Source organism: Sesamum indicum, linkage group LG9, assembly GCF_000512975.1.
Source record: "Sesamum indicum cultivar Zhongzhi No. 13 linkage group LG9, S_indicum_v1.0, whole genome shotgun sequence".
NCBI lineage: Eukaryota > Viridiplantae > Streptophyta > Magnoliopsida > Lamiales > Pedaliaceae > Sesamum > Sesamum indicum.
The window spans coordinates 5,327,402-5,344,578 of NC_026153.1; the positions used below are offsets into that span (position 1 = coordinate 5,327,402).

The following is a 17,177-nucleotide window of genomic DNA, read 5'->3' on the forward strand; positions in this document are numbered from 1 at the left end:
ACACACACACCGCACACACATATAAAGAAAAAGACGTACAGACAAAAAAATGGAAAAGTCGGATCAAGGAGGGGGCATCATTCAACAAAATTTCTCAAGTTTGTGGTCGATAAAATTGAAAAAAAAATACAGTAGTTGATTAGAACCTATAAAAATATATTTTTGGACATCATGATCACACACACCACATCACATCGCACACGCACACAAACACACTCCCCACACACACCCACCCAAACACACACACACCACACACCCACCCACCCACACCACACCACACACACACATCGCACACGCACACAAACACACTCCCCACACACACCCACCCACACACACACACACCACCACCCACACACACACACACACATCGCACACGCACACAAACACACTCCCCACACACACCCACCCAAACACACACACACCACACACCCACCCACCCACACACCTACACACCACACACACACATAAAGAAAAAGACGTACAGACAAGGAAATAGAAAAGTCGGATCAAGGAGGGGGCATCGTTCAACAAACTTCTCAAGTTTGTGGTCGATAAAATTGAAAACAAAATGCAGTAGTTGATTAGAACCTATAAAATTATATTTTTGGACATCATGATCACACACACACACACAGCACAAGCACACGAACACGCACACGCACATGCACAAACACTCACCGCACATGCTCCCCCCCTCCACACACACACACACACTCTCTCTCTCTCTCTCTCACACACCGCACACGCACACATCCCACACACACACACTGCACATGCACATAAAAAAAAAGATGTACAGATAAAAAAATGGAAAAATCGAAACAAGGATTGGGCATCATTCAACAAAACTTCTCAAGTTTGTGGTCGATAAAATTAAAAAAAAATGCAGTAGCTGATTAGAACCTACAAAAATATATTTTTGGACATCATAATCTCAACAGAAACCTGTTACACCAAATCATGATTTTCAGAGAGGTTGGTCCAGAAACTGGATAATATTAATCACAAAATTATTGTCTTAATACAATTACATAAATAAAATACACTGAAAAATGCTGCAACCTTCTTTGCTCCAATAATAGCACTGGGTCAATCTCTCTGAAAATAATTTTGTGATTGATATTATCGAGTTTCTGGATCAACCTCTCTTAAAATCATGATACGGTGTAGCAGGTTTCTGTTGAGATCATGATGTCCAGTAATATATTTTTATAGGTTCTAATCAACTACTGTATTTCTTTTTCAATTTTATTGACCACAAACTTGAGAAGTTTTGTTGAATGATGACCCATCCTTGTTCCGGCTCTACCATTTCCTTGTTTGTTGCGGCTCTACCATCACCCACACGCCACATACACTCACACACACACCCCACACACCCACCCACACACACGCCTACACACCACACACACTCACACACACACCCCACACACACCCACCCATCCACCCAAACACACACACATGTTCTATAGTGATACACACACACATACACACACACGCACACATGCACACATACCGCGCATACACACAAACCGCACACGCATACACACAAACCGCACACGCATACACACACCCTGCACATGCACACACCCCACACACATGCACACATACCGAGCACACACAATAACCGCACACGCACACGCACACAAACACACACCTACACACCACACACACACACACACACACACACACACCACACACACTCACACTCACACTCACACCCCACGCACAAACACACACACATGTTCTACAGTAACACACACACACATACACACACACGCACACATACCGCGCACACACACAAATCGCACACGCGCACAAACACACACACACACACTGCACATGCACACACACACGCACACACACACACACACACACCCCGCACATGCACACATACCACGCACACACAAAAATCGCATCACGCACACGCACACACACACACACCCACACACCACACACCATACACACACACCCACCCACCCAAACACACACACACACGCACACACACACACCGCACATGCACATAAAAAAAGAAGCATAGACAAGGAAATAAAAAAGTTGGAACAAGGAGGGGCATCATGCAACAACACTTTTCAAGTTTGTGGTCGATAAAATTGAAAAAGAAATATAGTAGCTGATTAGAACCTAAAAAAATATGTTTTTGGACCACACACATCGCACACGCACACGCACACAAACACACACACACACACACCGCACACACACACTCTCTCTCTCACACACACACACATACACCACACACACATATAAAGAAAAAGACGTACAGACAAGGAAATGGAAAAGTCGGATCAAGGAGTGGGCATCATTCAACAAAACTTTTCAAGTTTGTGGTCGATAAAATTGAAAAAGAAATACAGTAGTTGATTAGAACCTATAAAAATATATTTTTGGACATCATGATCACACACACATCGCACACGCACACACACTCACCGCACATGCACACCCCCCCACACACCCACCCACCCACCACACACATACACTCTCTCTCTCACACACACACACCACACACGCACACACCCCACACACACACCACACACACACACTGCACACGCCCATAAAAAAAAGATGTACAGACAAAAAAATGGAAAAGTCGGAACAAGGAAGGGGCATCATTCAACAAAACTTCTCAAGTTTGTGGTCGATGAAATTAAAAAAAAATTGCAGTAGCTGATTAGAACCTACAAAAATATATTTTTGGACATCATGATCTCAATAGAAACCTGCTACACCAGATCATAATTTTCAGAGAAGCTGATCCAGAAACTGGATAATATTAATCACAAAATTATTGGCTTAATACAATTATATAAATAAAATACACTGAAAAATACTGCAACCTTGTTTGCTCCAATAATAGCATTGGTCAATCTCTCTGAAAATAATTTTGTGATTGATATTATCGAGTTTCTAGATCAACCTCTCTAAAAATCATAATATGGTGTAGCAGGTTTCTGTTGAGATCATGATGTCCAGAAATATATTTTTATAAGTTCTAATCAGCTACTGCATTTCTTTTTCAATTTTATCGACCACAAACTTGAGAAGTTTTGTTGAATGATGCCCCGTCCTTGTTCCGGCTCTACCATTTCCTTGTTTGTGCGTCTTTTTTTTTTATGTGTGTGTGTAGTGTGGGTGTGTGTGTGTATGTGCATGTGCGTGTGTTGTGTGTGTGTGTGTACAGGTGTGTGCGTGTGAGGTGTGTGTGTTTGTGTGCGTGTGAGGTGTGTGTGTGTGTGTTTGTGTGCGTGTGAGGTGTGTGTGTGTGTGTGCACGCCCGGTATGTGTGCGTGTGTGCATGTGCGGTGTGTGTGTGTGTGTGTGTATGTGTCACTGTAGAACATGTTTTACTTTTATTTTGAACATAGAAGAAGTGAGGTGTTACTTTTATCTTCTGCGCCAACGAATGTCATCTACGTCTTGTTACATTTGCCATTCTCCTTCAATTTCTAAGTCTTAATTTCTATCTACACAATGCTTTTTCTTGTGCAGGATGTCACCATAGTTTCGCAATATTTTTTACTCATTTCGGGCATTGTGTGTATTTGTGGTCTATTTATGTCTTTTGTAATATTTTTGTGTGCTTGCATAATTGTGTATTCTCATTTTTGTTTACCTGATATGAATAAGTATTTATTGAAATGAAGAGCAATAACAGGACAGGAGAGAGTGCATTGTCCCTCTTCTTTTTTTTTCTTTCAATATATCTCGTTAGCAAGAGTAACCTTGTATTGATTTACTTTACTAGAGCGGATATAGTAAGAGAAAATGAGTATTGATAAAATAAAATCTGATAAATAGTTTGGGTGGTTATGATCTGCTAACCAATTCTTGAATTGGTTGACAACGACCACTACAAAATGCTGTAGTTCCGAACCCTGACTTTGGTGCCTTTTGCCATTTTGATTTCCTTCCTGCTAATAGCGGGTCTTTGTAATTTTCACCCTTGAATCACATGGTAGTTTATGTAACATCACCTTGATTTTTGGGTACTCGCATGAAAGAGGGAGAATGATCCTTTTGCTCAGAAACAATTAATTAATTATATATGTTGTAGCTGATGCTTGGCTCATGCTTGTGATTACATGTGGCTTACTGTTTATCAGGTAAAGAACTAATCATTCACCTGCCCAAGTTTCTGTTATTTTTCTGCCTTCAGGTCTTATGGGCAGTTTCATACATATTTGAGTGGTAACAGTTTCCTAGTAATATGGTTTTGGTATTGCAGAAACTAGGATATTAGGCCTATAAGTTGTTGAATCTGTGGTGTTGCTTGATAAATGGCACAACTGTTCTTGTGGTTCTTCTTTGAAAAGTGAATGATTCCTTTACTGCAAGGAGACACTAACTTTAACTTTTTGGAAGAGATGTAAGTTTAATGAAGTAATCAAAATCGATGCTTTGGGGGAAGCCTGCCTGTGGGCATCAAGAAGAGCTTAACTATTGCTGCTCTTTTGAACCTAGTGTCATTATTGGAGAAAAGAAGGTTGCAGTATTTCCTAGTGTGTTTTATTTATATAATTGTATTAGGGCAATGATTTTGTGTTTAATATTATCCAGTTTTTGGATCAACCTCTTTGAAAATTATGATCTGGTGTAGCAGGTTTCTGTTGAGATCATGATGTCCAGGAATATATTTTTATAGGTTCTAATCAGCTACTGCATTTCTTTTTCAATTTTATCGACCACAAACTTGAGAAGTTTTGTTGAATGATGCCCCCTCCTTGTTCCGACTTCACCATTTCCTTGTCTGTGCGTCTTTTTTCTTGTGTGCGTGTGTGTGCGTGCAATGTGTGTGTATGTGTGGGTGGGTGTGGGTGTGGGTGGGTGTGGGGTGTGTGGTGAGAGTGTGTGTGTGTGTGCGCGCATGTGCGGGGTGTGTGTGAGAGTGTGTGTGTGCGCGCGCGCGTGTGCGGTGTGGGTCTGTGTGTGTGCGGGGTATGTGTTCATGTGTGTGTGTGTGTCAATGTAAAACATGTTTTACTTTAATTTTGAACATAGAAGAAGTGAGGTGTTGTTTTTATCTTCTGCGCCAACGAATGCCATCTGCATCTTGTTACATTTGTCATTCTCCTTCAATTTCTAAGTTTTCATTTCTATCTACACAACTCTTTTTCTCGTGCAGGATGTCACCTTAGTTTCGCAATATTTTATGCTCATTACGGGTATTGTGTGTCTTTGTGGTCTATTTATGTCCTTTGTAATATTTTTGTGTGCTTGCATAGATGTTATTCTCATTTTGTTTTACCTGATATGAATGAGTATTTATCGAAATGAAGAGTAATAATAGGACAGGAGAGAGTGCATTGTCCCTCTTCTTTTTTTCTTTCAATACATCTCGTTAGCAAGAGTGATCTTGGATTGATTTACTTACTAGAGGGGATATAGTGAGAGAAAATGAGTGGAGGATTGATAAAATCTGATAAATGGCTTGTGTGGTTATGATCTGCTAACCAATTCTTGAATTGGTTGCCAACGACCACTACAAAATGCTGTAGTTTTGAACCCTGACTTTGGTGCCTTTAGCCATTTTGATTTCCTTCCTGCTAATAGCAGTCTCTGTAATTTTCACCCTTGAATCACATGGTAGTTTATTTAGCATCACCTTGATTTTTGGGTACTCGCATGAAGAAGGGGAATGGTCCTTTTGCTCAGGAACAATTAATCAGTTATACATACTGTAGTCGATGCTTGACTCATGCTTGTGCTTACATGTGGCTTACTGTTTATCAAGTAAAGAACTAATCATTCACCTGCCCAAGTTTATGTTATTTTTCTGTTTTCAGGTAGTTATGGGCAATTTCATACATATTTGTGTTGTAACAGTTTCCTAGTAATGTGGTTTTGGTATTGCAGAAACCAAGATATTAGGCCTATAAGTTGTTGAATATGTGGTGTTGCTTGATAAATGGCATAGCTGTTCTTGTGGCTCTTCTTTGGAAAGTGAATGATTCCTTTACTGGAAGGAGACACTAGCTTTAACTTTTTTGAAGAGAGGTAAGTCTCATTAAGTGATCAAAATCCATTACAAGTTTTTATGCTAACTTTGTTAAAGGTTGAGGCGTCTTGTGTGATTTATATTTCTTGTCGTTTGGGCTTTTGCTGAAATGCCTTAGTAAATACATTTTCTTGTATGTGCATCTTTTTTGTGTGTGTGTGTGGTGTGTGTGCGCGCCCCTTAGAATTAACAATTAATACTTAAGATTGCTGACTTTTCATAAAATGATACTAGTCTGCAAATGACACATATTTAGAGTTTTAGATTTCTAAAATTTTGCATAAAAAATGATAACCTTAATTACATATTTCATAATTTATCATAATGAACACGGTACTAGAAAGGCTGATTGATTAGAGCCAAAATGTGTTTGTGTTTGTGTTTTGTGGCAGGGAGACGTGTCGGTGACAATATCCTTTTGGCCCAGGAGTGACGCACGACTACAAGTGGAACAATCTACCACTCTGAAGGTGGACCTTCGAAAGATCTATCACACGGTTGAATCGAATTTCTTGAAAGTTGCAATGCACTCAGCTTAATTATGCATCGAATTCAACTACTTACTGGGACCTATCTACAAAAAAAAATAAGTATCAAAGAATGAGCCACCTACTGCATACATATATATATATATATATATATACAATAAAACAAATTTCATGCAATGACACCAAACAACGAATGTCTATTATGCAAGCACCATGTCAATTCATGAGATAACTACTACCAACAACTATAGATCAATCCACATCATAATACATTGCAAGTTTTTTTTTTTTTTTTTTTCTTTGAGAATCCTAAGTTATTGTTTATTTTCATAGGATTCTTCTTACTCAAATTGTAATGCATAATTCAATAATCTTGTCGGCTATCATCATCTCAACCACAATATATTTTTTTTTATCATATCATACAACACACAACTAGTATGATATCTTATCATCAATTATATCACACAGTACACAACTTATATGATATCACGTCACCAATCATATCACACAATGCACAATTTGAATAAATGATATGTTAGTTTCAATGGTTCAAATCTGTTGAAGGCCACTTACTGTGCTATGTTGGCTTCTACGGTTTATCATATTCGGCAAGAGAGGAATAGCCTTCAATACAAGCTTCTCTCCAATCTTCTATTATATATAAAATCTGGCAAATTGCTTGGAATTTGCGTTTTATTTCATTGTATAGCTTCTCGTATTGTACGCGATCTTATGTTTAATGAAATTTACCTTTTAAAAAAATAAATAGAACACATATATACTTTTCTATTAATAATTGAAAAGGTCGTATTTATAATACTTATCCTCATACATTCCTATTTTTTCAGAATGGAAATCCGAAAGAGATGGATCTAGAAGAAAGCAGAAAACAAGTCGGCTGATAAAATCAAACAAATACAAAAATTCTAAAATCGAGATATCCCATGGATAATTGGACAATTTACTTAGTAGCCTGGGGGCTTGTAGGCAATGAAACTGGTGCATTGCACTTGACGGGCGTTGTCGAATCCGATGATTCTAATGAAGCCGTTTGGGTGAGCCTTGATGGCCTCGTCCAACTCGAGCAACACTTGAACCGCGTCAGTGCACCCAAACATGGGCAGCTTCCACATGGTCCAGTAGCGTCCATCATAGTACCCTGGTGATCTGTGGTTTTCACGATATACGAATCCGTGCTGTGCCACACAAAATAAAAAAAATAATTAAATTAAAAAAACTAGGAGTCTATAAATTGACATGGAATGAAAAATAAAATTAAGTAGATTACGGACCTCCAACTCGAATTCCAAACAAGGAATGAGTTTGAGGCGGAGAAGGTATTCAACTTCCTTGAGGAGTTGCTCCCTGGTCAGATCGGGAAGGTATGACAATGTCTCGAACTTCTTCTTTCCTTGGGTCGGCCACACCTGCCAAAATTAGAATTATTATCATTTCATACCTATATGTTTATGATTTTCTTTTCCTAATTAATTGTATCATAATAATTTGATTTTAGAGAAATTTGCTTTTACCCCACTTCTCTTTTTCAAAAAATTAAATAGTTACACCAATCATACTGTATGTGTATAATACTTACCATATAATCATTTCAGATCCGATCCACCAAACCTAATTTAAATAAGAGAATTTCTTCTCTTTTTCACCCACTACTTCATTATTATACAAGTCTAGTTCATAAAAAATTAAATAATATTTTCAGTTGCTACAAAAAAATAAATTTTTTAATAAATACAATTTAAATCAATATTTTTTAATAATTTTAGCTATAATCAGAACACTATTATCATGATCACAATGTTCTTTAGGTTGTGGTCGGTAATTATTTATTATAAAGTTTCACTTTTAAACGACAAAATATTATACTTGTTACTGTAATTTGATAATTTAAAATAATCAAGTAGCAAAAAAATGAACGTACCTTCATGCAGGAGACTCTGCCACCGTTGGTGGAAAGGGTGGTGATGTCAGCGTTCTTGGTGTTGGAGGGAAAAGCGGCGGCCGACTTAAGGCCGGTGAAGGGGGCCACCATGGCGGGCTGAGCCGGAGTGCAGCGGCCGACGGTGGGGGTGGTGATGGAGATCATTGAGGAAGCAGCCATTTCACCCTTTGTTTTTTGGCTAACTAGTTCATTCACACACACAGACAAAACTGTGGAACAACCCTTTCCTATATAGTGCTATATGGGTCCCTCTTGCTCTAATTGGCTCGTGCAGATTATCATCCAACGCTCCTAATTCAATCTTGTACAATTTTAGTTGGAATGGTCCGTTGGATTTGAGTTGCCAGTGGTTTTCAATGGATCGGCGCCTTATCACTTTGCACCCTTCAAGACCGACACGTGGTTCTAACCTTATCTGATATGGCAACGACCACTTCGAGGCCCACCCTGCCAAAAAGAATCACAGCCGTTCATCGGGACATCACCCGTTTCCCAGCTACAGATATTCTCATAGATTTTCTTTTTTCCTTTTTTTTTTTTGGTTATTTCGAAAAAACATAGTAGAATAGATTAAAATTTTCGATAAGTACAAAAATAGCCCAGCATGAAAACTTAAATTTATAGCATGGTCAGTCAATATGACTATGTTTTATCTCGTTTGCCAAAAGAACAATTAGTAATTGTTGTAAAATTATGATTAATTATAATTTTTTTTTAATACTGGGTTAATTTTGAGTATTCATAGGTACGATTCCCGAGCTTGAATCTTATATATGGGCGCATTTTCTACTTTTATAATAATGTGTGTTGTGTATTTATTGTTTATTTGTTATGTTTTAATTTATGTTTTTAAATCTAATGATATGTGTAATAGTTTTGAATGTAGCGGAGGATAGATATAAATGATATTTTTATTTAGGAAAAAGGGAAAAAACATTTTTTGTTCACTTGGTATACTCTTTTTAGATTCTTTTGTTGATGTACAATGTAGCAGTGCCACATATGATTATGGATAGTGATTACAGTACACAACTACACATACATGACAACAATCAAGATTTTACTAATATTTTCTATTATCTATCTATATAACTAGTTTCTTGTATTAATTAATAATTCTGATATCATAAAACTTTCAAATCATAATATTTTTAAATATTATTTGTTATTGTTATAAGAATGCTTTTAATTTGAAAAATCAAATAAATTGTATGATGTTGGGGTGATCATATGAAGGTCGTAAATAATATTTTATGGTTCAAAACGCCATTTAATTCATGATCAAAGTTTTAACTTCCCTCCCACCTCCCCCCTCTCTCTCTCATAGAAAAATATAGTTCAATCTACTACTATCGTTTGTAGGGATCTTACAAATCACTTACTTGTAAGGATACTTGTAAATCACTCTCCATCGCAATTCTCACACCAATAGACAGAATTGAACTGACTTATAAAAATACTTATAAATCATCCATCATTCATCAATACAACTCTTGCGATCGAACCAACAATCGTAAGTTCTCGTTCTCTTATCGATTGAATCGACAAGTATTCACACTCTAATTCATCATTAGAGCATTAGTGATAAGTAGGGAAATAGTGGTTGCTTTTCCAAGAATTTTTCCTTTTTCTTTTTTACCCAAAACCAAAAGATATTTTTAGTTTAAGTGATCAAAATTTATCAAGTTATTAACGTCTTGGGACTTATCTGATCATGACGCTTTGCAGCCTACCCCACTAATTGATTGTTCAACACTACACCATCCACAAAAGGACTCAACCAATACAATAATTTGTTCAAACAAAGAATTTGAATTATATACATAGACTTTCATGTGATGACTGGCTGAAATCATTTTTGTATGCTTTCCAATTTCCTTTTCTTTGGATCTATCCAATCTCTTGAAATACCACATTCGCTACATTTAAATGGATGAATTTATAATTTATGATACTTATTTGATTACTTTTATATAATAATAAAGTTCAGATTCATAGTCTTATGTTATACCTAAGCTCAAATCCAAACCTATTAGAAAATATAAACTGAATTTGGGTTGGGAACTTGGGATAATACCTATTTCATCCCCCAATTAGATTGCATTATTATCCATCAATCTATCTAAATCCAAGTGAAAAAATTTTATAATTTTATAATTTTTGCATCAATTTAAAATATCTTCAGCCTTTTAAATTATCTCGTGTTGAGTAAATATGTCAAAATTATCAAACAAATACTGGGAGCAAAAAAAAAAGGAAGTGGATTTGTGGTGGACCCTAATCCAAAAAATGGAGTGTGAAACAGTAGGCATAGATCCAAAGACTGATCGCATGAGGAAAGTGAAGGACATTACAAACAAAATTGTGTTGCAACACAATGTTTGAGAGCTACATTATCTCCGGGTATTTCTGCCACAAGAACTGTGAGGGACCCAGAATTATTTGCTACGTTTCCTCCACACTCGTTACTACTAAACCAATTCTGAGATTGACATCCCAACCAGAACCAGCCCAATAATTTGGGATGCTTATGGGTCCGGATTTCAAATTCCTCCAAATTCGGGCAAATCTTGAAGCTTTTAAATGGGTCCCCCAACAGGTTTGGGTTTTATTGTTTTGAACTCTGATCTGTCTTGGATTTGTCTCGACTATTTTTTTATATATATAATACACAAACTTGATAATTTATCAAATAAAATATCAATATAAATAGTTTATGAACATTTTAATGTTTATATAAATAACACATAAAATCTAAAATTTTTAAATATTTCAATTCCAAAAATATGCACTTAAAATTATACAAAATATATATATATTTAACTTTCAATAATATTATTATTTTATATTTAGAAAGTTATGGTAGTAGTACTTTTTTTTAAAAACTATAATTTTTTAATACTTTAAGAATATATTAACAAGGTCTATCAGATCTATCGAGTCCAACCCAGTGGATCCAAGTCCTAAATTTTTTTGGCGGGACAAATCCTGAATTTTGGCAAACTCGTATCATTACCAATATACCATCCCTGTCAATAACGAGGGGAGGCTCTAGCCTAAACTACTTTAAGCCGGCGTCAGGAGGTGTATCCTCAAGCCTCAGCATATAGAAGTGGAACAAACAAAGAAGAGGTGGAACTTGGCCGAGCTGCTTGGTATACTATCTATTGTTTCAAAAAATTGATTGAACTTGGTTTCGTACCCAACCACCTCTTTTATCTAGACCATCTATTACATCTTGAAGAGATTAGCGAGGCCCGGATGAGGTGGTGTTCAACTTTATAAACACCAACAGAAGAGCTGAAATGTTTGATCCTAATGAATGGAAGGGTTATCCGGAGGTTTTTTGTGCTGAGCATAAAGAACACGTTCGACTATGTATTGCTAAATGGTTAAATGAAAATTTCATGTATATGATACTTGTTCACTTGCTCGTCAGTGTCAAACCTATAAAATTCAAATTAGTATTCAAAGTGGAATATCTTTAAAATGGGCACCCGATTGATTGCATACTGAGGTAACATCCAGAAAGAATCAAGGAAACATCAAAGCAGTAAGATAAATAACTAGTTAGAAAAATCAGCAGCCAGAATGCCAGATAGATCTTTCCAGCATGGACTGCTGTTTCAAATGGTCTCCATCAAAACCTAGAGATGTACACATTTCACCATTCTCATAAACAATATCTATTTTCTAACCATAAAGAAAGGGGTGTCTGTTTCCTGTCTTTATATCATCAACTAACACTAAATACAAACGGAGAGTAAAATGAGTTAGCAAGAGGACGCTGCTTCTCATGGATGATCTGCTCAAATATAACTCTTCAAGTGCAAAACAGCAGTTCGATGGCCCGTTCTGGTACGTGAAGCCCATAGCCTATATGAAGAGATGTAACATAAACAGCACTTTCAGTCGTCAGTTTCTTGTTCAAGAACCGGAAGAATGGCCAAGGCCGACGAACCGAGGTGCATGCCTCTAACAATACCACCGTAACTGATTTTAATTTTATGGCACAGGAGCAATATGGAATCCCAAAGTGCTGTTCTTCCCTGCAAATGAAAGTGAGATGGCCTATTATAGTCTCCCAAACACATACTATCTATATAAATAGTTCTACAGCCAGTAGGATCAATTGGTTTAAGAGAAGGCACTTGCAGGAAAAGGAGGAGAAGACCCAACTCTTGCAATCCCTCGAATATGCTTAAAAGACCATGCTAGCATAAGGAATACTATCTCTTTGTTTGGTTTCATTATTTGTCAGTTTCCAAAACGGGGTCAAAATGATTTCAAGAATAGCGAATTAGAGGTTTTAACTGGTTTAAACCAATCCAAAATTTCCCTATAAGTACCAAAATTATTCTATCCCCTTTTCCTATATTATTTAGATATAAAAATACCAAACACCCACTATTAAAACATGATCAGAAATCTACAGTAACTTGTCTTATCAAACACATTTTCATACATTTTAAACTTCTTTCAACCGCTATCAAGACATGATATGACATCTACGGTGACTTTTTATGCCCTTTAAAACAATACCAAATATATATTCATCCATTTACAACAATTTTAAACCTCTCAAAATACAATACCAAACACTTATCACACTCTCCAATACAAACTTCATACTTTCCAAAACCCAGACTCAGTTTTACAAACCTTCCAAACCCTACCTAAAGACAACTCCAAACAAAGTGTATTGGGACATCATAAAACTTTGGCTAGTCCAAGTTTTAGGATTACTACACATAGTGATACATTGTATTCACTGAATCTTTGTTCTTGACCATTTTATGATTTCCACAGTTCAAATCAAAGAAGTCGCCCAGCAAATATGTTGAGTGCTAGTTAAGATGTCATCTTCACTCTTGACTCATACTTGTCATCATTAATTACCTAATCTCCATTCATAGTGAATACATCGCATTCACTGAATTTTTGTTCTTTGACCATTTTATGATTTCAACAATTCAATCAAAGAAATTGCCGAGCAATATGTTGAATGCCAGTTTCAGATTCATTTTCACTCTTGACTCATACTTATCATCATTAATTACCTAATCTTCATTGTTCATTACACTCATCTTGACTATCATTCATACAGGTAACTAGAATAAGAGATCCATTAGTGGCATGCTATAATAAGAGATCTGCGAATTACAATCACATTATAAAGACAACATATTATCTCAAATGCAGCACAGGATGAAGATGGGTCTAGTAGGTTTTTTTCCTATTTTATTCGTGTTTCCATTTTTATTGTTTTCCTTCTTGTCTGGTGTAATGTAAATTGGCAGCATACTAAGCATCATTTAGAAAGCATATATGTCAATGCTCTCAAACTCTCAAGTTCTCAACCACTGGTTTTGGGGATAACAATGTAAAACTACTTTAAAAGACTCCTACAAATAAACTCTTGGTGAGAATACTGTGTCAGTCCAAATACGATATCCATATTGGGCAGGCTCACCTAGCAAATAGAAAGAAGAGAAAGAAAACGGATTGTGCATGCTGTTCGTACTTCTTGATCAATTTAATATCATAAACTGGTCAGCAGTTGCCTTAAGCCAGTTAGATAGACCAAGGGGATCACATGATGCATGCATTCATAGATTTCTTTAAGTAGTCAAGTATTGCTTTTAGTTATCATGTGGGAAACAAAGTCAAAAGACTAGCATGATGCACTGATTTAATTTACCTGGAGAGAGAAGTGAGGCTTTTTGTCCCAGTATAAGGCAAATACAGGGGGACTTTGCTTCCCAACTGCTAAAATACAAGCCCCCGGATGTAGCACAGAGGGTATACCAGAAATAACAGCTATATACTTCTCAGGAAACCTTTCTTTAGGAGGCAGAACACCCAAAAACAAAGGATTCTTGCTTGCCTGTGCCCCAGCATAAGTTGTAGGATCAACATGCAACATCCACTTTGGGTATTCCAGGAAAGCACAGAACAGATAAAGAAGCAAGTGAGAATCATTGGGAAGCTCAAGACTCCATTTCTTATTTACTTTGTCATATGCCTCGCCATTTGCCAAATACTCATAGTTCTTCAAACACGTTCCTTCAGCAAGCTCTATAGAACTTTTGACAGGTTAATGGAAATTCACAAGATGAAAACCACATAAGAGAGAAGAAGATGAATTCTGCCAGGCATCGGTTTTACTTTAACATTAGGTAATTAGGAATACACTTACTGCGAATTCTTTGTACGGTATAATCTGCTCGTACACTACTTTGTGGAAGTAAACCTTTAGCCCACTCTCCTTTCATCAAAGCATGGAGCCTCTGATGTTCTGTAATGACATCAATGGCCTCTTGTAAAAGAGGAACCGAGGCAGCTTGCTGAGGGGATTGCTGGAAATTGCTAGTTGGCAACTTTGCTGAAAATGGAAAAGATAATAAATTTGAAGAAAGTATTTAAATCAAAATTTTATCTTACGAGTTATGAAATGTATACGAGAACTATAAATCCATGAACAATTTACACATACAAACATCGAGAGCTTGAACAAGACTAGCACGTAGCTGATGAAGAAGTCCATCTTCGTCAATTGCAAATGCTGGCTTCCATTCATTATTCCTCTCGATTGGAGATGCATTAGCAATAGTAGGTGTACTAGGGGTGTCACTTCCAACTTGACTTATGGTAATTGGGATATTGAGTTTAGCAGCTGCTTCAATAACCTGAAAGTATGAGAGATTATATGCAATCAAGAAGGAAATGCATTGAAAGTAAGAAGCTAGACTTCTAATAGCATAAAATATTAAGGATCAACATCCAATCTACTTCCACTCAAAGTTATATGGCTCTCTAGATCATGTAAAGCTGAAAAAAATCATGACCTGAAGTAAATCTAAAACATTATGCACCAAATGGATTCTACTTTAGGAAGCTACATTAACAGAGAACAATGGTATTGCATGGCACAGTGTTGAAGAACCAAGAAACATACTAAAAGACTTCACTGTTATATGGCATGAATCCTTCAAATCTTAGTCTGGAACTCTATGGAGACTAACCCAAAAACATAGAAAAAACATGTTGACAAGCTTGAGTTTATGGGAGAATGAAAAGAGAACAAAAGTCCTACCACTATCTCAGCTATTTCTGCAAACAATGAATGAATTTTGAAAGTTATAAAGAGTGAAAATTCCAAAGCTTCCAGAGGATCCATAAGGTAAGGGTTTAGAGAATAAAATACAAATCCTGCTTGTGAATAAATACATTTTCTACGGCAACCTTTCAGGTTCAGAATTTCATATATGTCTTATTCGCAAAGACCAACACCTGTGATTTGCTATCATCTCCAGAACAGAAACATGGATTATGCAATGGGAACATGACTATATAACTCTGTTCTCTGTTATGATATAATTTATTGCTTCCATGAAAACTCACTATGATAAATACACTGACATTCCTACCAGGTTTTTATCTTGGGCCTTAATATATTTAGAGTTATAAATTTACCGTTCACTGTTTCTATGCAAAATCACCATTACAATAGTGTCCTTATTTTTCCATTATTCGCAGGTTTAAGTTGATACATCAGAGATATATGCAAACTCCTAATTAGAGTTGTGCCAAAGTTATGCCAAAACTTTAAGTCAGCTCCAGTAAGAAGCATAGTTGAAAACATAACTCTTACCTTCAAGTGGCTAGTCTCAATCTTATTAAGGAGAGGATTAAGTACAACAGCAGAAAACCACTGCCTGAGACAGTCGCGCTGTTGCTCAATATGTGGGTAAATGCCCAACCTTTCAAAAGCTTCAATTGACTCTTCCATGGACATCGGAGGAGGAAGATCTCCCTCCCCTTTCTTCGGAGGAGTGGTAAACTTTTGGGAACCAGGGGACATCCTAACAGGCCTCAGAGGTGTGCTTCTTGTCGTTCCAGAAGTATTAACTGAACTGGAGATAGTGTTTGGACTGGTCATGCCAAATCCACTTATGCTGGGGGGTGGAGTTGCCAATTTACTTGCTGTTTCAGATATTTTCTCGTCTACATCAGCCAAAAATTTTTCGAGATCTGCCTCTGTTACTATCTCTTTATGAAAACCAGGACGCTTATTTGACCATGGGGTGGCAATAAACTGATCGGCACCTGGTGATGTCTGCAGCGACGGTGACTGGACTGGTGAACGCATAGAGGCTGTGGGGACAAGATACATAGAGGGAGAAGCTGGTGATTTTGATGGTGTAGTAAAGCTATGCATCTTGCTGCCGCTAGTGGTGCTTGATTTCCCACCGCTCGTTCTAGACAAGTGATTTGAGTCTGTTAGTGACTGGTGTAGGGGGACAAGGACATTTGATGGAGAAGGTGTGCTAATTCTAGATTTAGGAGGTTTCTTTGAAGACTCTTCAGAACCCACTTCAGGTTTGGACTTTAACCCTATAAGGCCCAGTTGTCTGTTGGTAAGGCGTGTTACTTCCTTTGTGCCGTTGGAAGGAGAGACAACTACGACCTCCGCAACATTTATTGTTCTCCACCTTGAGAGGGCTTTGACAAAAGCAACCAAAGCTCCAAACAAAATGAAACTTGCTGTGGTTTGCATCACCTTGAAACATATACCTGACATGTCGACAATATGTCATAATTCACAAGAATACTATCAAATAGTTGCCTCTAAAGCACCTAGAATGGAGATTGAAACATCACTTACGAGAAACATCCTTAGAGACAAATCTGAGTCCAAAATCAG

At 37.1% G+C, this 17,177-nt stretch overlaps 2 protein-coding genes across 2 annotated transcripts in view; both read right to left on the bottom strand.

Moving 5' to 3' along the window:
• Nucleotides 7,290-8,691, bottom strand: LOC105170701 (ribulose bisphosphate carboxylase small chain, chloroplastic-like). Its single transcript, XM_011091580.2, has 3 exons — nt 8,450-8,691; nt 7,803-7,937; nt 7,290-7,706 (listed from the first exon to the last, which is right to left on the bottom strand). Exons 1-3 carry the CDS (start codon nt 8,627-8,629, stop codon nt 7,476-7,478), a joined length of 546 nt encoding a protein of 181 aa, XP_011089882.1. The 5' UTR covers nt 8,630-8,691; the 3' UTR covers nt 7,290-7,475.
• LOC105170871 overlaps nt 12,003-17,177 on the bottom strand; it is a 6,210-nt gene continuing 1,035 nt past the window's right edge. The window contains exons 2-7 of the mRNA XM_020696786.1: nt 17,139-17,172; nt 16,125-17,047; nt 14,967-15,159; nt 14,670-14,855; nt 14,172-14,548; nt 12,003-12,519 (exon numbers count right to left, since the gene is read on the bottom strand). Of these exons, the coding sequence (XP_020552445.1) occupies nt 12,379-12,519; nt 14,172-14,548; nt 14,670-14,855; nt 14,967-15,159; nt 16,125-17,047; nt 17,139-17,172 (1,854 nt within the window). The 3' untranslated portion in view covers nt 12,003-12,378. The remainder of the gene's footprint in view (nt 12,520-14,171; nt 14,549-14,669; nt 14,856-14,966; nt 15,160-16,124; nt 17,048-17,138; nt 17,173-17,177) is intronic.

Coding starts and splice junctions, on each gene's coding strand:
- LOC105170701 (XM_011091580.2), bottom strand. CDS start 8,629: ATGGCTGCTTCCTCAATGATCTCCATCACCACCCCCACCGTCGGCCGC. Junction 7,938..8,449: donor GCAGAGTCTCCTGCATGAAG/GTACGTTCATTT, acceptor TAATTTTGGCAG/GTGTGGCCGACCCAAGGAAA. Junction 7,707..7,802: donor GTTTGGAATTCGAGTTGGAG/GTCCGTAATCTA, acceptor TGTGTGGCACAG/CACGGATTCGTATATCGTGA.